This window comes from Paramisgurnus dabryanus, chromosome 20, assembly GCF_030506205.2.
Source record: "Paramisgurnus dabryanus chromosome 20, PD_genome_1.1, whole genome shotgun sequence".
In the NCBI taxonomy this organism is placed as follows: domain Eukaryota; kingdom Metazoa; phylum Chordata; class Actinopteri; order Cypriniformes; family Cobitidae; genus Paramisgurnus; species Paramisgurnus dabryanus.
In genome coordinates, this window is record NC_133356.1 from 28007534 (window position 1) to 28030414 (window position 22881).

Sequence of the window (22881 nt, forward strand, 5' to 3'; positions counted from 1 at the left end):
TCCCTGACTTTCAAAGTCTGGAAAACACCCCTTTAAAAATTATATGATACACCAGAAATCTCATGACCAATGATGTACATAACTAGATGTAAATATAGGATTAATGTCACTTAAAATAAATCTAATTTACCTTACATTTTTACTTTTGTGTTTTATACTTTGCTGTAAATATTGGGATGCATGACCAAAAATAATTTGATAAACATAATTCTGTTTACATTAACATTCTTGAAGTTATTTAAGTACATGTATCTCTCATTATTTAAATACTATTATGGTTTAATTCAAAACACAATATTAAACTTCAAGATTTTCCTTAACTTGTTTTTGTCATTTTATTTTGCTTGTTACCTTCCATTTTAAATGAATGCCCCTTCTGTTAGCATAAACTGGTAACTTCATAAGAAAACAGAAATAGAGTCACTTTAAAAGGAAATTTTATTGAAGTTAACAGAGCATTAGACAGATCCTGTAAGCAATATTGTAGATTGTATGAGAATACATGTAGCCAGTGCTGTAGTCTAACATTGACAGGCTGGCAAAAGAAAACACAAAATTAACTTTGCAAAACATTGTGCAGATGATTTCCATATGTTTTCATTGTTAATATGCATTATATACCAAATCCTTGGTCCATCACTAAGTGAAAGATTGGTACACAAGTTGACAAACAGAGGTTTTGCCATTTTCTGTCAGCAAAAAGCACAAAGTGTTAAATCTTTAATACGGCTTTATATATTCTCCTGCAGTCTTTGCTTCTTAAGTGTAAAGACATTAAGTGCATGACATGTGAACAGAGCAGAGCTGACACATCCAAGTAATGAATTATGACTATAATAATGATGAAGTTTGAGCCTAACACTGAAACACATACATAGGATGCCCATTATGCATCAGAAACGGGCAAACTAGGATTAGTTATTCTTGCATACTATAAGTGAAGATGCTACACGTTCAATGTCAGGCACAAGTTATCATAGAATGATGTTTTAAAAGCAGATTTAGCAGAAACGTTCTATTCCCTGCTCGAATCTACTGCACACATTTGGATGTTAGTGCCACTGACAGCTGCATGTTATGCTATACTTATCTGGTATGCATTGCATGAATCCAAGTAAAATAAATTGCAAAGGAAAACAGCAAAACTCTATATAAATATTCATATTTTCAGAGGTGTTACGGTCTGTGGAGGAAAGCACTCCATGCTTGGAGCATCTTCCTCTATATGTGCATTTGGCAAGTTTTAAACATGAAAAAACTGCTATAAATGTGCGTGATTAAAATATAGATTTATTTTTATTTCCTCCCAAGCCCCCATCCCACCATGTCCCATAATAAAGAAAGAAAATCCAATCTGGTCCATTTTATGATTTCTAAATCACATCAGTGAATTGTAACAACACAATGGTCACCACAGCATCACTGGAATTAAACTGAAATCCCCCTGCATTAAAAACTCTTTCGTTTCTTTCTTAAGCGATGGTTGTCCCAAACGCCTTGTATACTAGACAAGACCTCTAGTCCACATCACTCTATCAGTCTCAAGAAAAAAGATAAAATGCCTAAAAAGATGAATAATGTGCAACGATCAGCCATTAAATAGATCTGGGAAGCCTTAAAAAGCAAATGTGTGTTCACATCTGAAAAAGAAGAGAAAGGAAAATGCTTTTACTTTCATCACCACAACAACTTTTTAAAGGCATATTTCACACAAAAATGAAAATTCCTGTTGAAAAAAAACAGACTGGCACACCAGTCATATCTGATCTTTAATGGCATTATTTCTCACCTGTGTAGCTACTTGATGTAGCCACTTCTCTTTATCCCCACCAAGCTTCATACAAGAAAATAGGTCACATACTGTAGGCATAGCAAGTCTTTCCTGTAAAAGAGGATCGTATTTTGTCATGATACTTTCTTTTCATGAAAGCCATTGTAAGCAATATAACTTCTTTATCAGCCTCACCTGTGCGTTGGCCCGCTTGCGTAGAAGCCATTTGTCCTCTTTTCCATCTTTGCCGTCCTCGCTCTCTGTCTTGCTTGTTATATCTGTAGTATTGCTAATGTGTTTCTTCTCTGGCAGAAGCCAGTTCTCATTCTGTAAAGGCTGTGTTGAGGTGTTTTCAGGAAATGAGGATTTGCCATTCAAAGTAGTACAGGCAGAAAGGAGCGGTAGGGCAGGAGTCTTGGCACTGATGCTTGGGTGTAGCCAGGCCTCTAGGATGGCCTGAACCTTTTGCTGCTGCTCCTGATGGTGGCTGAAAACTTTGCTCGTGGCGTTCTTATCGACGGGTACACCGTTCTTATCTCGGCCCTCTTTTTTGAGGAGCCAAGCGCTTAGGGCCTCCTTTCCGCAGTTGTCATCACACACACATTGAGCGTAGCTGGCACAGGTCTCGTTGGCTTTGCAGTTGGTCTCAAGTGGGATGGTCTTCTGGAGCCACATCTCGATCGGTTCTGGGGTGCTGGCAGAGGAGGGAGGCATCTTTAGGCACTTGAGGTTTCCGAGGTTCTCGATTTCCATGGCTGCAGTACGTGTGGAGCAGCAGGAGCTACAGTCGGTCTTCTGGAGCCAATCGCTGGAGGAAAAGCTCTCGTAGAAAGGTTTGATAATATCATTGAATTGATCATCATTTGAGAATTCCTGTTGTTTACTTGGGCTTGGGCTGATGAGCCATTTGGTGAATTCCTCTTCCTCTGGGACGTCTCCGCCCTTTTCCTGCTGGATTTCCTCTTCAACCTCATCCAGATTTAAGTCGCTTTCCTCGATCATCTCTATAGAGAAAGTTGAGCTGCCACTGCAGGTTCGCTCGCGAACGGGCAATTTCTCCTTCAAAAGCCATGACTCCAAGTCTTGGAGCTGACCCCAAGCTTTCTCAAAGTCAAAGGGGGGTAACTGGTGATCCTCCTATATGGGGGGGGGGTAACATTTTGGGTTAAATATTTTACATGAAAAGGCAAGAGCGAAAATAATAACACTACTAAACACAAACAATACATGCAATTAGGGTTGCAAAATTCCATGGGAATTAACAGGAATTAATAGGAATAAACTGGGAATTTGAAAAAACTGCAGAGTTGCTAATAACAGGGAAGTTAAATGTAGTAAAAAAAAAATTTGCAGCATAATTTTGTTTATGATGATGATTATTTATGATGATGAATGATTTTTGATTCAGGCTTGATGAGTACAAGTATCAGGATCACTACAAAGTGGCAATGTGTCAACATGTTATAATACATTTTCTATATGATATTTTGAGCTAGAACTTCACATTTGTACTCTGGGGACACCAAAGATTTCTTTTACATCTTTACAAAGTCTTGTGAAATGTCGCTTTTAAAACAAAGAACAATTTACACATTACCGTTTAAAAGTTTGTTTTTTTCTAATTTTAAAATTTGTATTACCTTGCATGCATGTCTGCTTGTGACCAAACAAAATTTGTATTTGTTGGTAATGATATAGTTTACATAAATTTAATTTAATTTCCAAATAATTCCCATGAATTCCCGTTAAGTTTCCAATTTGGAATATTTCCAAAATTCCAATAATTGACCGAAAACGTTCCGGCCCTTTGCAACCCTACATGCAATGAACTATATTATCCAAGTACTTGCTACCAGAATAGATGTTCATGCTTTATTTTTATTAGTATAAGCATTTCTGCAAGTCTTGAAAAAATAAAAATAACCGTGCACCTGAGAGCTCTTGGACGTAAGCAGCCAGTCCTGAAGGTTTTTACTAAACTGGTGTCCTACAGGAGCACTGGTTACTGGGTGGTTCCCTAAAAGCCACTCAGCCAGGGACGTGGCACATTCAGCATCTACTTTCTAAAAGAAAAATAAATAAAGCGTTTTTCAAAAATTCCTTTGAAATGCATGTGAATGAGCAGTGTTGGGGAAAGTACTTACTTTTAAAAGTAAGGCATTACAATATTAAGTTACTCCCAAAAAAGTAACTAATTACGTTACTTAGTTACTTTTCATGAAAAATAATGCTTACTTACGTTACTTTGCGTTACTTTCTCTTGGCTTAGGCTTAATCTATATTAGGCCTTGCAGGTGTGTTTTATGACTGAAAAATTCTGCATTCAGAAATTGCATATTTTCATCAATAAAATGTTGAGCTCTGGCCTGCCATCTCAGTTTCTGACTCAAACTGTTCCCACACAGGTGTGTACGCATAGGGAGCGTGCACACCAAAACTTTAATTAAACTAAAAAAGTAACTTTACTTTTTTTTTTTTTTAAAGTTAAAAAACTTTTAAAAAGTAATATGTTACTTTACTTGTTACTTCAGAAAAGTAATATTATTATGTAATGCATGTTACTTGTAATGCGTTACCCCCAACACCGTGAATGAGAATATACAATAAAAACACCTCATAAGCAAAGTATGACATCATCGAAAACAAACCTGTCTTTTAACAGAAACTGGGCAGTCCTGGAAAAGCCATGATCTCTCTGAAGACTTTGAGGCCTGACACATCTCGCTCTGTTGCAGTAAGGAAAGAGTTATGAATGCATGAGCTTTGTTAAAGGGTAGGGAACGGAGCATACTGTACAGTCTATTTATAACAAAGGTATGAGGACACAGTATTTTGACAATATATCTAGCTTAGCTACACTGTGTACCCATCAGTCAGCGCATGCAATAGTCTACACGTGACTGAAGTAAATAAAATACTGATAAAAACTGCAAATTCAGTTACCACATCTCTCTCCTTTTGCAACCCATAACCATCAATGTACATCAATCATGTCTCGAATGGGCAAACAAACAGAGCCTTTTACAAACCTGTGTGCAAATGGACCCAAAAGTAGTGATGGCCTTGCGCAAGGTGCAGGTGTCTGCTTGGAAGCTCATCTCTGGGGTTTCATCAGGAGTTAGATTCAGAGAAGTAAGCCTGGATAAAAAAGAGACTCTTTATTTGACTTATTATAAGTCATAATTTACACAGACGTTAATAAAAGAATTAAACCATCACAGTGCCGCTCTCAGAGTTTGGTATGCAAACAATAATTTGGCATGTAAAGGAGATATTCATCATAAAAGCTTGATCATGTTCTTACTTTTCCAGGCAGTTGGTGAGCTCGGTGGCAGGATTGTTATTACAAGAATATTCCATCTGATGAATGAGGACGTCAAACTGGCCCTTAAGCTGAGGAGAAAGAAAACAAAGAAATTAAATACACAGGCCAGCTTCACTTCTGATTTAATTTCTCTAAAATTATGAAAGCCAACTGACTATGCAAATGCTTTATAACGTCTAATAACCAATCTGCCAAACTCACCAAGTGAAGATGCTGCAGTTGTTGCTGTAAAGCTTCTCCCTTGAGCTGCTCCTCCAGATCGATCTGCTCCAGCAGCCAAACCTCACGAGAGCGCAGGATCTCCAGGTGTCTACTGATGCAGCTGTGAAGCTGAGACCTCACCTGAGAGCAAGCAGACAGTGTTCAGACAGTTTGCTTGAGATAAATATATATATACACACACACACACACACACACACATGCATGACTTTTAGCAGGTGCAAGGTGCAAAGTGGCTTTTAAAACCCCTGCGGTGGCAAAATTGTTCCCCAACCCCTAACAATGTCTGCAATGATTTGATGCCTTTAACAATGGAAACACAGTCTCTTGTTTGAAAACCATGCAGGTGTGTTATAAGATTATGGGAACTTCCAATTATGTTTCTCAAGAGAGATTAAGCAATTGAGTGTAAATACCTATTTTTAGCTTACACGCTGTTTATAAGACAATAGCTCATTTGTAAAAACCTCATCTGGCCAGTATGTTAAGCTGCAGTCTAAGCCCTCTCTTAATAGACGACCTTAGTCAAGGAAGCTATTATGAATTTTACCAATGACGTATTTTTATAAAAAAAAATAATGTAACCCATACTGGCAAAATGAGTCAGAATGTGCACACAGTCTAATTTTTACCTAGAGTCGATTTTGGTCGAAATTGAGGTTTTCATAAAAATAAGTACATTCGTCTAGTGATCTCAATGCTCTAAATAGTCATTAAGCATCCAAAATGATCTTTATTTGTAAGTTTTTTAAGAGGTGCACCATCCTAAATGCTTAATCTAATACCAAGATGCATGTCCATCCACATGTGCATGACATTTTGGTTTTAAAACATGCAGGAATTAGACAATAGAGTGCAGGACTTGCTTGATGTTAAAATAGCTATTAAGGGAGAAAGTTCGGGCCTTGATTGATCTCAGCCCAATCTTCCTCATGCTGACTGACAGATCTGAAGCATGCACAGACACGTGAGATATGGATATCTAGACAGAATTACAGTTTTAAAAATATCTGTTTTGACAAAAGGTAGGAACCTATAATCTGTTATTTCTTAAGTGAATAAAAGCAATAAAAGAAAAAAAGCTTGAACATATATTTTCCAATAGTATTGTTTTTGACTGTGTGTGTGTGCCAAATAGGGCAATGATGGTGGCAGGACTTTACCACCGTGAATTAGTGCTGTGTTCAAAATATCGATACGACGATACATCGTCATGGACGCCTTCCGTATCGATTCAGATGTACTTTTGAAAGTAACATGACGAATTGCTGTTGATCCGTGATCCATTTGGAAAGGACGCATGTGTCCCGCGGAGTACGTAGAGTTAAAGGTGGCGGGGTATATTTTCACTTTGAGTGTCTGTCTCGCTGGTGCACGTGTCTGCATAGTGAGCCGCGTACTCGCGCTCTCTCTCTCGCGCGCACATTAAAGTCAATGAGTTCAGTATGAAAGCGCAGATATCTTAGCCTATACTACTGCAAAGGGCTTTATTAGCCATGCTCTTATAAAACAGTACTAACGCATTTGAGAAGAAACACGACAAAGATTTGCATGTGAAAAGTGTACATCTAGAGAAGAGATACAGAGCTTCTTCAAACTATAACTGTCACATTAATAATCTGATTTCTATTAAATAGTATTAAGTCTGACTGCATGTTTATAGATATATTCATAGATGTAGAATAATGAGAGACAAGAGTAAGGCACCATCTTTGTAAAACTGCTTTTAACTAACTCTGGGATTTTAAATATTTCTAATAGCTAATAAATGAATGGCAAAAACACAACTGTTACAACACTGCTTATTCAATGTACAATAAACAAATAATAATAAAAATAATAATAATAATAATGTTACTAAATTCTGAACAAAAATGTAATTCAAAATAGACTTGTATCGTGATGCGCATCGTATCGGGACCCTTGTATCGGGATACGTATCGTATCGGGGAATTGTTGGCGATACACAGCCCTACCGTGAATGCACCTATTCACTGCGGTGGTTATAGAATGGGGGGATACGTACTGATTCATATACTGTAGGTCTTGCATACATAAATTTTTTAAATGTTAATTAGTATCAGACATGCATTTCTTAAGAAGCCTGCATGTTCACAGACGCCTATACGCTTTGAAAAGGAGGAGGAGAGCGGCGTGGTCACGTTTTCTGTGTGGTTTTAGGCGAAATGTGAAGCAATTGAACATATTTGCGTGGTCATTACAATGAGTGCCGAGCCCTGGAGCACCTACGGGATCGGCATCTATGTGCGTGTTTATTGTAGCACTTCCATCCGTGAAACAACAAACGGTTCAAGTGAGGAACCATTTTTAGTGTTATAATGTTTCCAGCTGTGCTGAAAATTCGTTCTGATGGTGTACTGTCTGGTAGCGCAGATACTTTTTCGCAACCTTACGTGACAAATGGAAAATATCTTGCCTCACTGTTACACCCCCAAGCCGGTCATAGCTGATATCAGTTGCCTCCCCTTGCAAATAGTGCACTAACTCGGAGTCTGTTGGCTGTTTGCGTTCACACAATCTTTAAGACATCTCGCAAGGAGAGATTGTGCTTTATATTTTTCATAGTTTGTGACGTGCAGTCGTGCACACTGCACACAACCTTGGGTCGCACTTCACCACCACGGTGGTGCTGTGGTTATGACAACCGTCAAAGCCCTAGTGCCAAATCTAATAGTTTTACCGGTGATTTTAAGGTATGGATGTGGTGATTTTTCCTTGGAACCTTCAAAAATGTCTCAAAACTGACTTTGCTGACTCTGTCAACTTCAAACAGGTGTTAATACATCATTTGGACTTTTTTTTAATAGAGATGTAAAAATAGAAATAATTGGAATTTGAACTTGAAGATGTTCTCATTTTGACTCATTTTGCCAGCACGAGTCACAAATGATTATGTCATCACGCGAATGCATGTTTCCTCATGTTTGTGATATAAACAAAGGAAAAACTTCTTATTGTGCAACCGGGAACTAAATAAATCCACCCCCACCAAAAATGAGGTTTAAAACAAAGCCAAAAATTACAGTCTCAAATATCTCTCACTATAAATAAATCAGAAGACACCAAAGCTCTTGTGTCTCACCTCTCTGGCATTGCTCTTGAGCTGAACTTCAGCTTTGATGACTCCAGTAATGGCCTCCTCTAACTGGGTGCGGGCCTGAATACACTGCCGAAGTGCAGATGACATGCTGCGTACAAAACAAACACATCAGATTCCCATTGCCTTGATACTGAAAGCATTGTTAAAACCAGACCATGACATGTTAAAGGGATAGTTCACGCAAAAAAATAAAATTCTGTCATCGTTTCTCACTCTCATGTTGTTACAAATCTGTATACATTTATTTAATGTGATAAACACAAAGGAAGACATTTTGAGGATTTTTGTAATCAAACCATTCATAAGCCCCATTCACTTCTATAGTATTCTTTATTCCTACTAAAAAAGTGAATGGGGTTCATGATCATGATCCTCAAAATATCTTCCTTTGTGTTCACCAGAACAAAGAAATAAAGGACATGAGAGTTTGTAAATGATACAGTTTTCATTATTGGGTGAAATATCCCTTAAAAAATGGTATTTTAATATCTAGTCTCCTAATATATAAAACATTTAGTTGTGCGATTCAGATATTGATCCCATATTGATTATCTGTAAACCTGTGGTACACTGTAGTCTTATCCAGTGAACTTAAAGTTTATTTGACATCATGCAAATATCCCACTGTGCTGCTACTGCTGCAATGCATGCCAAAGTTAGAACAACACGTGAAGTGTAATATAATATACAGCTGACAACATCTGAAGGGCGAGATATTATGATTCCTGGAGCAGCCCTTCAACAGAAATACAAATAAAATGAAGGCCTGTTAAGTGTATCTTCAACGAGCCTTTATTTGAAATGACCTTAGATGCAGTAAAGTATACTAACATTTTATATTGATCTAAAACACTTCAAACGTATATCTGCATAGTGCGTAGTGTGCTCAATACCAGCACAGTCTGCCCATAGCTCTCATTCCTGGCCTCATCTATACATTATAATCCAGAGGAAATGACAGCAGATTCATTTAACCTAACAAATTTTTACAGATCGCGTGGACTTCGTGTTGATAGCATGACAACACTTAGCTTATAATAAATGCTAACCTACCAAATCTTCAGTTTAACTTGAACGTGCATTTACAATATAGCAAATGACAAAAAAAGGTCATTTGGTTTTACCCTAAGAGCAAACGCGGTAAAACAAAGATGACAGATGTCATGACACATCTATATGTTTGTTTCGAAACAAAAGCGACCACAGTCAAAGCCATGCTAGCATACCGGGTAACTTCCGTTCACTTTTTAAAAAAAAAAAAAGCATCGATTCTGTTCCTACCTTGTCGATCAAACAGTATAAAACAGCGGACGGGATAATCCAAGCTTGTCGTTTCGTTTGTTTACTGTCAATTAAATAAAAGCCCAATCGTTTTCTTGGCTTTTCCGAATAGCCCACGCCACGTCTACGTCATCAAGATACGCAAACACTGCTGCCTCCACGAGCCCTCGCTGATTTTGCACGTACACCGTCCCCAGAGGGTTGGGGCCGTGTGAAGGGATGCGCAACATACGACTCGGCAGATTTGAGTAAACTCAATGACTTATGCAACAACCCAAAACACGGAAGAGCACCGTAGCTAAAAGAAACCTTGATGGGAACAGTGAAGAATAAAAGAACTGAAACGGTGTATGCAAACTTTTTCTAAAAAATAACAATGCTGAGACCACATTTAAGTTTGACTCTTAGGCCAAATTGCTCAAAAGACATTGGGTGCTGCTGGTATCAGAGCTCAAGCTATGCAAAAATCTCAATGTCAATACTGATAGACAAGCCACAATTAAAAATGTAACAATGCAGAAGCTAATCTTCGTTGTGGTTTCTAATACAAATGAATACGACACAAAACTCTAGTACTTTTTGTAAATATAAGTGTTGCATGAATACTAGCCCTAATCAATATATGCAAATAGTAGATCAAATAAAATTGTATATTTGAAAATGACAGCCTTAATACAACTGCTGACATTGTTAATGCAACATTTTTTTTTGCAAGTTTCAATAACCAAATCTCAGTACATTCATTATCGTACAGTATTTGATATGTAAATGTTCCTGACTGCACTGTAACTTCACAAGGCCAAATTATACATTTAATATGGATGGCAAAGAAGATTATGCACAAGCAGATTTTATCAAGATAACATTATTCATTAATTGAAAAAAAAACCTGTACATTTGAATCGGACGCTGAAAATATCTTCTAAAAGTCGAACGTACGCAGTTCCCTTTACATCATATTGCCGAGGACACATTTCTGGGCAACGTTTTAATTTGTACTAATTCTTTATCTGGCAGATCACATCATTAAATGACTAATGATTTACTTTTTCTGTGCTAAACATACAGACAACAACAACAAGGAAGAAAGCATGACTTGTTATAATGTCACAGGAATCGTGCACGTTTAGCACAATTAGCATTCCGACGCTGCAGCCACATTGGTTAGCATTGAAGTTGTATCTCTATAACTGTCATTACAAAATAACCGCGTGTACATACCTAGACTCGTGTTGTGGTAACTTGTACTTAATTAAAATATGTTAAAACAAATGGATAATTAGCCTTGGGGGAGTATTCACTCAGTCCCCTTATGCGGCATTCACCAACAACGTGTAAGTTCGGTTGTCAAATGAGATTCAGATAAGTGAGGCAATACGTCATCTCCTCGCGACACTGTCTGCGTAGTGCGTACTTCAACTTTCTGAAATACGATGCCACCATCTAGTGGCGTATGCAAGAACTTAAGTAACATGCACGTTAAAATTTCTGGCTTAATAAGGACAATGTATTTGCACAAACATTTATAATAAATTGAGATTTATCTCATGTTATCTAGTAAGTAAAAGAGAATGATGAGTTTGCTTATGAATGAACAGAACTGATATAGAAATGTACTTTATTGTAACATTAATTATCTGATGTAATTGCAACTTGTGTTTAATTTATGCATCCACTGATACTAGGAGATATATTAATAATGATGAACATAATTCAATGTAGGCTATATAAATCAGTCCAATCACAAATAACAATCAATTTTATAAAAAAAAAGATTTTATTTTCAAAAAGAAAACATAAATTTTTCTAAGACAGCAATAAAATAAACATAAGTGTTATGTCTTTTAAGTTATTGCGAGAGGGAGCTGAGAAGGAGAGGCAGGAGGAGGCACTTGAATGTCTACAAATACATATAAAAGTACTGTGAGAACTGCGTCAGCAAACATTTAAGCAATAAAACATCATAAAACAAAAAATGAAATGTAAAAAACTAAATCTAATATAACAAAGCTTAAGGCTTTCTGAAAAACAGAACAACAGTCGACCTCCATCTCCTCCATAGAGTGTTTTTTGTGGTTGTTGTTGTAAATAAAACAATCAGAGATTTAATACACGTACATGAAACTTCTTTTCTCAATGAAATTGTCACTAATAGCGTTTGGGGCTTTGGTGAAATTTTAACACAATCGAAGCCGACAGTCTAGGAGCAGATGAATAGAAATACATTGTTAAGAACTGTTTCTGTAAACATTCATGCACAGCTAATTGTAATATAACAAAGGTAAAGACTTTGATAAATTTACTGAGCTTTAATATTGCTTGCTGTTACACACAGTCTGGCCCTCTTTAGTGTCACCTCCATCTCATCCTTATCTCCATTACTGTGCTGTAATTAAGATTTAATACACGTATATTAAAGCAAATTGAGATTAACACTGAGTTCTGCTAAAAGCTTCAGTTTAAATCTACCTGTGAATAAGAAGCAGCCTGACACTTCCTAGAGGGAGGTGGGGAAGAGACGCAAGAGAAGGCGCTTGACCGTGAGGAGGCGCTAAATGTAATACTAGACTGGTTACAGATTAATTCAGAGAGACTTTGATAAAATGACTGAGAAGAACTGTATTCAACCTCCATGTCCTCAACTGCATCTGCAATATTTTGCTGTAAATAAAACAGTCATGTTTAATACATTTACATGAAACTACTTTTTCATTCAAATTGGCATTTATAATGTTCACAGTCTACCTGAGAAAACTGAGACACCTGGGCCTAAGGAGGCGCAAGTGGAGGCGACAGACCATTAGGAGATGAATGTCTAAAAATATGTTTGAATATATTGTTAGAACTGTTTCTGCAAACATTTACCAACAGTTAATTGTAATATTACAATAATAGGTTTAAAACATTTACATTCAACTAATAATGTTCACAATTTACCTGAGAGGACTGAGACCCTGGGCCGGAGACGGTGCAACTGTAGCCGACAGACCATCAAGAGATGAATGTCTGTAAATACATCTGCAAATACATTTAATATATTGTATTATAACCGTTTCTGAAAACATTCGTGCACAGATCATTGTAATACCACAATGTATAAAATTAAGCTACTGTACTGTTAAACTTACTGAGATTAAGAACTGTATTCAACCTCCATGTCCTCGAATTTGTCTGCACTTTTTTGCTGTAAATAAACAATCATAGGCTTATAACATTTACATGAAACTACTTTTCATAAAAATTTGAACTAATAAAGTGCAGGGCTTTGACGTAAATCTACCTGAGAGGACTGAGACGCCTGGGCCTAAGGAGGCGCAAGCGGAGCTGACAGACCTATAGGAGATGAAGGTCTAAAAATACGTTTAAATATATTGTCAAGAACTATTTATGGAAACATTTACCAACAGTTAATTGTAATATTACAATAGTTACAGATAAAAATTGACACAATTTGTTTAACTTACTGAGATACAGAACTATACTCTATCTCCATGTCCTCAACAGTGTCTGCATTATTTTGCTGTAAATAAAACATGAAACTACTTTTTCATTAATATTGGCACTAATAATGTTCACAATCTACCCAAGAGGACTGAGACTCTGGGCCTGAGGAGGCGCAACTGTAGCCAACAGACCATCAAGAGATGAATGTCTGTAAATACATCTGTAAATACATTTAAATATATTGTTAAGAACTGTTTCTGCAAACATTCATGCACAGATCTATGATATCACAAAGTATAAAATGAAGTACTGTTAAACTTACTGAGATGAAATTTAACCTCCATGTCCTCGACTGTGTCTGCACTATTTTGCTGAAAATAAAACAATCATAGGCTTAAAACATTTACATGAAACTTATTTTCATTAAAATTTAAACTAATAAAGTGCAGGGCTTTGACGTAAATCTACCTGAGAGGACTGAGACGCCTGGGCCTAAGGAGGCGCAAGCGGAGCCGACAGACCTATAGGAGATGAAGGTCTAAAAATACGTTTAAATATACTGTTAAGAACTTTTTATGGAAACATTTACCAACAGTTAATTGCAATATTACAATGGTTACAGATAACAATATACAGTTTAACTTACTTAGATACAGAACTATACTCTATCTCCATGTCCTCAACAGTGTCTGCATTATTTTGCTGTAAATAAAACAATCAAAGATTTAATATATATTTTAAATTTCTCATTTGTAAGTCACTTTGGATAAAAGTGTCTGCTAAATGTAATGTTAATTTAAATGAAATTAATGGAATTACTGAAATTACTCTGATAAAAATCTACATTTGAGAGAAAGGGAGTACAAACAGATAACTTCCTATTATTTATCTTGATTAGAGATGAGTTGTTATAACTTATAAAATATAGTTAAAAGAAGTCAACTTAGTTGTTTCAACTCATCTCTTGTCAAGATAAATAATAGTAATTTGACATGACTTGTAAATCTGAGTTGAGTCAACTAAAAATGTAAAGCAGCAAATAATTTTTTACAGTGTATGGTAACTAAACCTATAACAAATGGAAGAATAAATTTTCCCAAACGGAATACATTAATAAGATTCTCTTTAAGCGCGACATCAACCTGAATTGTATGACTTCTAATGTACCAGTTCACTTTTGTTATCATCATTGTTTGCCAAATGAAAAACATTCTTGAGAGATGTGGCAGGAGAAAGATCTTCATTCCTTTTCATGCAATTTCCGGTCCCAACGCTCTTCTCTGCAGAGTCGGAGCATCTCCCTATCCAGTCTCTCCCTCAACAGTGAACACATCTCCTCTCTTGACCAGAATGAGCCCTACTTAAATATGCAAGGGAGAAACATTATCATTGTAAACCAACTCGACTCTCTAACAATTGGGCATCTAATCGCTGGAAGACAAAACAGAAAAATGTTACTGCAACAAAACAACTGAAGATCTGTGAGTTCTTACCGGAAGGCTGCAGACACATATCCACAACCTGAAAAAACGCACCAAATCAAAGTCCAGTCTTTGCCCTCTCTTGGAGATCTTCAGGCTCTGTGTGCTTCATATCCTCCTAGAAATCACATTATCAACAGTTAGGTTATGTATGCATACAGTTTAATTTACTGTTAAACACTCTAGCAGGTATTGAAATGTAATGTTTTACTTTTGTGATTACAAAAATCCTCTAGACTCTATGAAAACTCTCTGAAGATGACACAAGCAGACAGAATCTCATCTCATGTGTGCCTTTGCTGATGAAGGTGAGGACTAGTCTGTGTCGTGGTTCAAGGTTCACCTGTGGAAAACCATGGTGAGGACAAAGCAAAGAGATTAAATGAAACAACTCGATGACAACAAAATGATTTTCACCAATATATTCAGTCAAGTGCATCCACACCTTTCCGGGGAGATGGTGGTTGCTTCACGTCAGCATTGACGATCACCCGACCGATCCAAGGCAGAGTTGCCACTGGTAGGATGAGGACAAGTGACTCAGTCACCGACAGGATCATCTCCACAAAAGAGGAACTCCTGATCCGACAGATAAAACAAAACAATAAGCCATCAAATTAGAGCTAAAAACTATTTAGCAAATACTGATATAAGACACATGAGTACAAACATCTAGTTTTTATGCTGTTTATGTCTAATGTTACCCTTTAGTGAGGGAGCTGGTGTCAGTTTTTGTGCCATACACGTCAGAAAGCTCATGGTAAGAGGAAAACCCCCTCTCTTCAAAGTCTTCCACTACCTCGCTTTCTCATCTTAACCTGTTAAGTGAAAGGGGCTATTTATTACACCTTAAGTACGTCACCCGGAAGTTAGCCGGCAAATAGGCAAACAAACAAAGACGACACGCTTACTGCTCTATGGAGTGACGACAGCGGGTAAAAAAAACTTTCTAGAACCAATAAAAAAGCCTAATGACAAACTCGATTATATTAAACAAAGAAATAAAACTTTGAGAGTTTTGTGAACGCTTTTCCCCGTTATGGACCTGTACGTTAAATCATCGTGCCGCCTTTTGTTGCATAAACATCATCTTAAGTTTTTTAAGGCGGAGTAATGAATAGTGTACTTGCATTTCGCACGGGAGTAGAAGATCGGATTCATATCAGTTTTCACAAGATGCATTTATGTGGCCAAATGTAAATGGAATAGTTTTAACAAATCAGATAGATATCCGATCACAGAAAACACATGAAGTGACCAGATGTAAAAAGCCCCAAAATCACAGATAAGAATTAAGGATCCCAGGATCATCCTTTAATCCAGCATAACGTTTAGGATTATCAATCTGAGATTCAGTGTCAGGTGTTGTAAAGGACAAAACACTTTAAATCTTCAAATAATTATTATTTTTAGAAGATTTTTATCATGCTCTACTTTTGATTTGTTTTTGTTGTTAAACAATTCACAAACAACCACATCAACTACACATTAACTGCAAAAAAAAAACAATGATCAGTTTTCATAAGGGAATAGTATTACTTTATATCCATACTGTATATGGTTGTTAAAGTCATTTGGCTAAAGGTGTCTCTATCTCACACTTAATGTTTTAAGTAAGCAATAAGGTACAAGAGGCTGGATAGTTTTGCTATTAATGGTAAATCTTTGATGTTAAATCATTGATTGAACACTAAGAACGTACCTATATTCAATTTTAAGTGATTCAAATTCATATACAAGTCACATATATAACATATTCATCTGGACCACGTGACGTCACTTTGTGTCGTCGCTGCCATTTTTGTGTCCGAGCACAACTGTGCGCCCTTAGCCTATGGTCACAGCAGCCACAACTACCAGATGAAGATCAATAAAACGCTCCCAGAAGGTTCACAACAAGATCACAATTTGCCCAGGATATGTTGTGTTGTTGGCTGTAACAGCAGTCATCAGAAGAACCATAAACTACAATTTGATTCTATTCCAAAGGAGTTAAATCAGCAGAATAAAGGGATTGCCTTCAATCAGAAGTGATCACTAAGGATAACAAATGCTTGCCTAATAATGGTGTCACGATTTCGATTTTAAATATAAATCCATCAAAATTAAGTCACAACCTCGAACTTCGAATTAAACAATGGAATCGTCGATGCTGCCAAGCACCCATGTCACGTTTGGTCTGCTTGCCAAGCGGCAAAAAAAAAACATGTGTTGAGTGCTGCAAGTCAACCTCCTCTAAATTTGCTATCTACAGCCAGTCAAAAGATAGCATGGCAGATGCAGGAGACACCACGCGAGCTGCTCTGTACATGGGAAACAAAAAACAGCACGTGCCTCCCGCCCAGGGACGTGCACAGGGGGGTTGCTCAGGTTGCCCGGGCAACTGCCCATTTGCCCTTCTCGACTCAAGTTGCCCTTCCGAGGTGGAAAAAAATAAATTGTACTTTTACTTCGTTTACACTATGCAGCATTCCTTTGTTACTGTATTTTAATTAATTACGAAATTTGTATTTTATTTTTAAATTGCTATCTTGTGTTTCTGGCGCATTCGCGAATTAATGACTCGTTTGAGTCGATTCCTTAAAAAGTGTTGCAAATAAATGAGTCTTTTGATTCGATTCTTTACACAGCGAATGGGCCAAACGTTTTAAATTGGTTCGCGAATCAGTTTGAATGAATTGTTCAGAATGCTGCAAAAATGGAATCGTCCGAAGCTGTTTTACTCGTAACCTATGTAGAAACACGCAGAATATAACCAGTGTTGGGCGACGTGGAAATGAATTTACCAATCTTTTAACTAAAAGCAAAACTTCACACATGTACCCGCCATTACATACACGCGACCTGTTCGTCGTCAGACACAGTTAAACGCGTGCAACCTCCAGAAGCATTAGCACAGATTGAAGAAAATACATCAATGATTGACGTCTGAATCGTTGTATACTGTACCGTATGATGTAAGCCAGTGGTTCTTAACGTTATTCCTGGAGGCCCACTGCCCTGCATGTTTTGTATGTCTCTTTTATCTGGCAGACTCAGTTTAGTTCATTGAGATCTCTTCTAATGAGCTGATGATTTGAATCAGGTGTGTTAAATAAGGGAGACATACAAAATGTGCAGGGCAGTGGGCCTCCAGGAATAACGTTAAGAACCACTGATGTAAGTGATTCTCACAAAACACACGTGACATGACAACGTAAGATGAGTTTTGTCTAAAATCATTTTTATGTAAGTGTAAACTGTCAATGTCCTCAGACCATCTTATGAGATTCTAACTTTATACATAGTGAATGCAAAACTGTTGTCAGTTTACTAATTTGAAATGCTTGTCTATTCTGTGTTTGTATTCTTTTTTCTGTACTGTTTGTGTATGTTGCAGTTTTACACATACTGTAGAAGTGCCCTTCATAAGTTTTCTTCTGTTTGTTGTGGAGTCAAGAAATGTCTAAACATTAAAAGATGAACATGAGACAAAAGTACAGAATCTGTCACATTATTTTTTTTAATGGTCACTGAGCTGTGTCCTGATTGTTTACACATGAAAAGCATAAAATGTGTAGGATCAGTTTGATTCACTTATGTGCATTTGTGTACAACACACATAAGTCAGCATTTAATGCTGTTGTTCTTTGTTGTTAAAGCATGTATGTGTTGAAACATAAACAAAGGTTAATAAAATGTGACATTCTAAACTTCTGACATACTGATATTTATCTTACCAATTTCTGGTCTCCACAGCAAACAGAAAAATCTTGTCTTTACAGTTCTGATACTTATGGAGGGCACTGTATTGTGTGTGTATGTGTGTGTGTGTGTGTGTGTGTATGTTTGCGTGTGTGTATGTTTGCTGTGTGTGTGTGTGTGTGTGTGTGTGTGTGTGTGTGTGTGTGTGTGTGTGCGTGTATATCTAGATTTATTTTTTCATGAGTAACTAGTAACTCGCTACTTGAGTATTATTTTCATTGCATACTTTTTACTTCTACTTGAGTAATTATTTATTTAGTTACTTGTACTTTTACTTGAGTAAAGTTTTTGGCTACTCTTTCCACCTCTGTTAAAATCTTCATGAATCTAGGCTGAGTTTGCCTCGTTTAAGCCTTAATAATCAGACAGATAGCAGCTAGCTATCATAGCTTGCAGACAAGCAGCCTAGGCTACAATTTTTTTGGTAGGCATTAGGCAAACATGTTTGCTGATTTTAATAAATACCCTGTTATTCTCAGTCCTTCATATAGGCCGTGAGTTAAAAAAATAATTAGGGGGGGTGCCCTTTATTTAGGTCAGAGCAACTGCCCCTAAAAATTCCTGTGCACGTCCCTGACCCTGTGCGTATAGTATTGACGCAAAGGGCTCCTGACCAAGCGTCAATATGTTACGAGTTGGGAGTGAGGATGTGTTGGTATGGGACCAGAATGTTCTTTACATTATACAAGATGATTTTTAATGCAGAAAACGGCAAATAACAAAAAAATAGTCTAGCTGGTATTTCACAGACTAGGTCGCATATTTGTTAACCCTTGGTTAAATTGCCTAAAAAGGTTTTATTCTCATATTATGATCACATCCTTCATCTTTTCACTGAATCAGTTCAGTTTGAAATACAAAATCAATTGCTGCTACTTTCATGAATGTGCCAAGGTGGACTAAAAGGCAGATGTCCACTCCATAAGTAATTACTATAACTATAACTCACCTTCAAAAATGTACTGTATTATAACACATGCACAGCCTCATACATGGTTACTGCATGAAATACAACCATATAACATCTCATTGTGTTTTTTTAACTAAAAAGTCATACGGGTTTGAAACAACCAATGTGAGGAATAGTATATGAGTTTTGTACATGGGAACGTTGGAATGCTGTTTTTGTCAAGTTTTTGTTGTTGTACTAGCACCAACCACTGGCCAGTTTTAGTTATTGCACAAAGACAGTACCATAAATCACAACCCACAAATCCACTGCAATAAGAGCTTTGTATTGTATTGGTGAATTGATTTTATAAAGAAAGATTGCAATTATGCATGAAACTGTATCTTATTAATTGTTTAAAAGAGTAAAATACCTCATTGTGGTAATCATAGCTGTTCCAAGGACATTTCTTGTTGCTTGAAATATAAAAGCAGGTGGTCGATTACCTTTGATAAATGAGTTGCCTTTGACGTCCTGACAAAGACGGAGGTTTATTCTACGTGAGGCGTTGTTCGCTTGCTGTTCCAGCAAATCGTGAATGTTCTCGTTGTAGATTTCATAGAACGAAACCCAAACAGAAAACTTAGTGTGAATGTCCATGTCCAGAGCCAAACTTTTCTCATTCGCTCCAGTGCTAATATCACACAAAGAAGAACCATCTGGTTGAAAAACAAAATTTATTTGTCAATATTGTTGTAGCTAAAAAATAATTTGTATTGTTTAATTTTGGTAGGATTTGTGTGTTTAGTATATATATTTGTGTGGATTTTGAACATTTACTTAAAAACACACCAATCTGGCAACCGTGTTCTTCAGAAAATGTATATTGTTGTGAGCTACTGGTAACGAAAAACACATCACAGTGTTTCCCACAGGAATTTGGGGAGACTGTGGTGGTGATGACGTCACCCGCTTATTAGCATATATATGACGTCATCATGTTGTGTTTGAGTTTGATCTAGTGTTGGCACCTGAAATATGTTTCACTTTTACTCTTTGATCTGTATCTGTATTTGATCTGTATTATATATCAAATTATATTTTAAGCCGAATTAAGCTGTTTTAAATGGTGAAATAAAAATGTAAATGGGAATCATGAAAATTCTATTTGTGGGGGCCAGTGTTGATTCTGTGGTGGGCCAACACAAATAAATCAATGTATGGGAAACACTGCATCATAACTAAAAATCATACAATCCCCTATGATATATTACCTTGCATGATTACACGTGAAGAAATAAACAAACTTGAATTGAATTAGCTTAGCTAACGTTAGCCTATACACATTTTGTGCAGCAAGTTATATATTTATAATATCTGATGTCATTTTCTCCATCACAAAACTGCTACATTGCACTTCTAAAGGTTCTAAACACAACATTTTACCCTTATTGAACGATTATTACTCCGCAAATTTAAGGATTGTTCCCATCTATATTGATGTATCTGTTCTACTTACCAAGTGTAAAATCGCAATGGATCGCGCCTTACAGTGACGTCAGCGGTAGTAATTGTTGGATTTATTAATAAAAAAAACTAAAATAAAAATCTATCAATAAACCAACCAACCAATAATTAAATAAACAAACAAATATTTAAATAAATATAATGTAAAATGTTCATTGCATTGCGTTTGCAATGATTAATCATTGAATAACCAAACATAATCGCAGCACATTAAAAACAGTATGACAATCCCTGCCATAACTAATTTATTGTAGCAAATTCTTTATTTTTATGCTTATTTTATTCCTATTTTTATTCTCATTTTACCCGTGCTTAACACGTCAAATGTCAACGCCGCAGGCGTTCCTATAGAAGTCATTGGGAAACGCAGGACGTCAAAATATAACGCTAAAGGGGTACCCTGTCACCCTACCCAGTCTCTCCCTCAACAGTGAACACATCTCCTCTCTTGACCAGAATGAGCCCTACTTAAATATGCAAGGGAGAAACATTATCATTGTAAACCAACTCGACTCTCTAACAATTGGGCATCTAATCGCTGGAAGACAAAACAGAAAAATGTCACTGCAACAAAACAACTGAAGATCTATGAGTTCTTACCGGAAGGCTGCAGACACATATCCACAACCTGAAAAAAACGCACCAAATCAAAGTCCAGTCTTTGCCCTCTCTTGGAGATCTTCAGGTTCTGTGTGCTTGATATCCTCCTAGAAATCACATTATCAACAGTTAGGTTATTTAGGTATTACAGTGTAAATTACTGTTAAACACTCTAGCAGGTATTGAAATGTAATGTTTTACTTTTGTGATTACAAAAATCCTCTAGACTCTATGAAAACTCTCTGAAGATGAGACAAGCAGACCGAATCTCATCTCACGTGTGCCTTTGCTGATGGAGGTGAGGACTCGTCTGTGTCGTGGTTCACGGTGACCCACAGATCCTTTACCTGTGGAAAACCATGGTGAGGAAAAATGAAACAAGGAGTTTAAATGAAACAACTTGATGACAACAAAATGATTTTCACAAATATATTCAATCAAGTGCATCCACACCTTTCCGGGGAGCTGGTGGTTGCTTCACGTCAGCATTGACAGAGATGCCACTGCTAGGATGAGGACAAGTGACTCAGTCACCGACAGGATCATCTCCACAAAAGAGGAACTCCTGATTCGACAGATAAAACAAAACCATAAGCCATCAAATTAGAGCTAAAAACTATTTAGCAAATACTGATATAAGACACATGAGTACAAACATCTAGTTTTTATGCTGTTTATGTCTAATGTTACCCTTTAGTGAGGGAGCTGGTGTCAGTTTTTGTGCCATACACGTCAGAAAGCTCATGGTAAGAGGAAAACCCCCTCTCTTCAAAGTCTTCCTCTACCATGCTTTCTCATCTTTACCTTTAAGTGAAAGGGGCTATTTACACCCAAGCACGTCACCCGGAAGTTAGCCGGCAAATAGGCAAACAAACAAAGACGACACGCTTACTGCTCTATGAAGTGACGACAGCGGGTAAAAAAAACTTTCTAGAACCAATAAAAAAGCCCAATGACAAACTCGATTATATTAGACAAAAAAATAAAACTTTGAGAGTTTTGTGAATGCTTTTCCACGTTATGGACCTGTACGTTAAATCATCATGCCGCCTTTTGTTGCATAAACATCATCTTACGTTTTTTAAAGAGGCCCTTCCACATAAAACCGTTTTTACTTGTATTTTTTGATATGTGTTAGGTTCATATGTGTTTGTGTTGTGTCGTGAATGTGAAAATTAACTTCCACCTCCTCTGTCAGCTCTAGCCACTGAAAAGAAATAAGCGGAGAAATCAGGTCAGTTTAAAAAGCTTATCAGTGTGACGTGGAACTGATCGAGGTCATTAATATTCATGAGCTCTTCAACTTGAGACCGCGCCCACATATTACGTGTAGTTGAGTTAGTTTTCATAACAAGTAACTGCAAGGATGCTAAACGTTAACCGTACCATATTCGGGCCATTGTTTTTCGTCAAGAGACATCATTCCTATTAAACGAGGTAATCATACCAGTTGCTACATGTTTGGATGTTCAGAAGAAC

General features: G+C 36.9%; 1 protein-coding gene and 1 long non-coding RNA gene across 9 annotated transcripts in view; both read right to left on the reverse strand.

Annotated features, from left to right (window-relative positions):
- Positions 1–420: 420 nt before the first annotated feature.
- Positions 421–11081, reverse strand: ncoa4 (nuclear receptor coactivator 4). 2 transcript variants are annotated; one of them, XM_065251473.2, is made up of 10 exons: positions 10939–11081; positions 8419–8524; positions 5298–5438; positions 5076–5164; positions 4801–4909; positions 4420–4497; positions 3703–3834; positions 1967–2908; positions 1790–1882; positions 421–1640 (listed from the first exon to the last, which is right to left on the reverse strand). In XM_065251473.2, the coding sequence occupies exons 2-10, from the start codon at positions 8521–8523 to the stop codon at positions 1635–1637; spliced, it is 1695 nt and encodes a 564-aa protein (XP_065107545.1). In that variant the 5' UTR covers position 8524; positions 10939–11081; the 3' UTR covers positions 421–1634. The 2 variants fall into 2 exon arrangements, with proteins under 2 accessions (XP_065107545.1, XP_065107536.1); XM_065251464.2 differs by lacking the exon at positions 10939–11081 and adding an exon at positions 9718–9916.
- Positions 11082–11368: 287 nt separating this feature from the next.
- The window catches only part of LOC135730716 (uncharacterized), a 30552-nt gene continuing 19039 nt past the window's right edge, over positions 11369–22881 (reverse strand). The window contains exons 2-14 of one of the 7 annotated variants that reach the window (XR_012335572.1): positions 21856–21967; positions 21604–21749; positions 21403–21509; positions 19782–19994; positions 13808–13863; positions 13630–13699; positions 13484–13532; positions 13182–13381; positions 12998–13067; positions 12846–12901; positions 12655–12735; positions 12463–12532; positions 11369–12378 (exon numbers count right to left, since the gene is read on the reverse strand). This is a non-coding gene — a long non-coding RNA (uncharacterized lncRNA). Of the gene's footprint in view, positions 12379–12462; positions 12533–12654; positions 12736–12845; positions 12902–12997; positions 13068–13181; positions 13382–13483; positions 13533–13629; positions 13700–13807; positions 13864–14303; positions 14522–14654; positions 14761–14853; positions 14982–19781; positions 19995–21402; positions 21510–21603; positions 21750–21855; positions 21968–22881 lie in introns of those variants that run through there. The other 6 variants (XR_010526058.2, XR_010526060.2, XR_010526067.2 and 3 more) reach the window with 6 other exon arrangements.

What these genes read in the sequence shown, in the direction of transcription:
- ncoa4 (XM_065251473.2), bottom strand. Translation starts at nt 8,523, where the DNA reads ATGTCATCTGCACTTCGGCAGTGTATTCAGGCCCGCACCCAGTTAGAG. An exon ending in TTACGTCCAAGAGCTCTCAG is followed by an intron (nt 2,909 to 3,702) that starts GTGCACGGTTAT and finishes CCCCCCATATAG; the next exon opens with GAGGATCACCAGTTACCCCC. An exon ending in GCAAGCGGGCCAACGCACAG is followed by an intron (nt 1,883 to 1,966) that starts GTGAGGCTGATA and finishes CCTCTTTTACAG; the next exon opens with GAAAGACTTGCTATGCCTAC.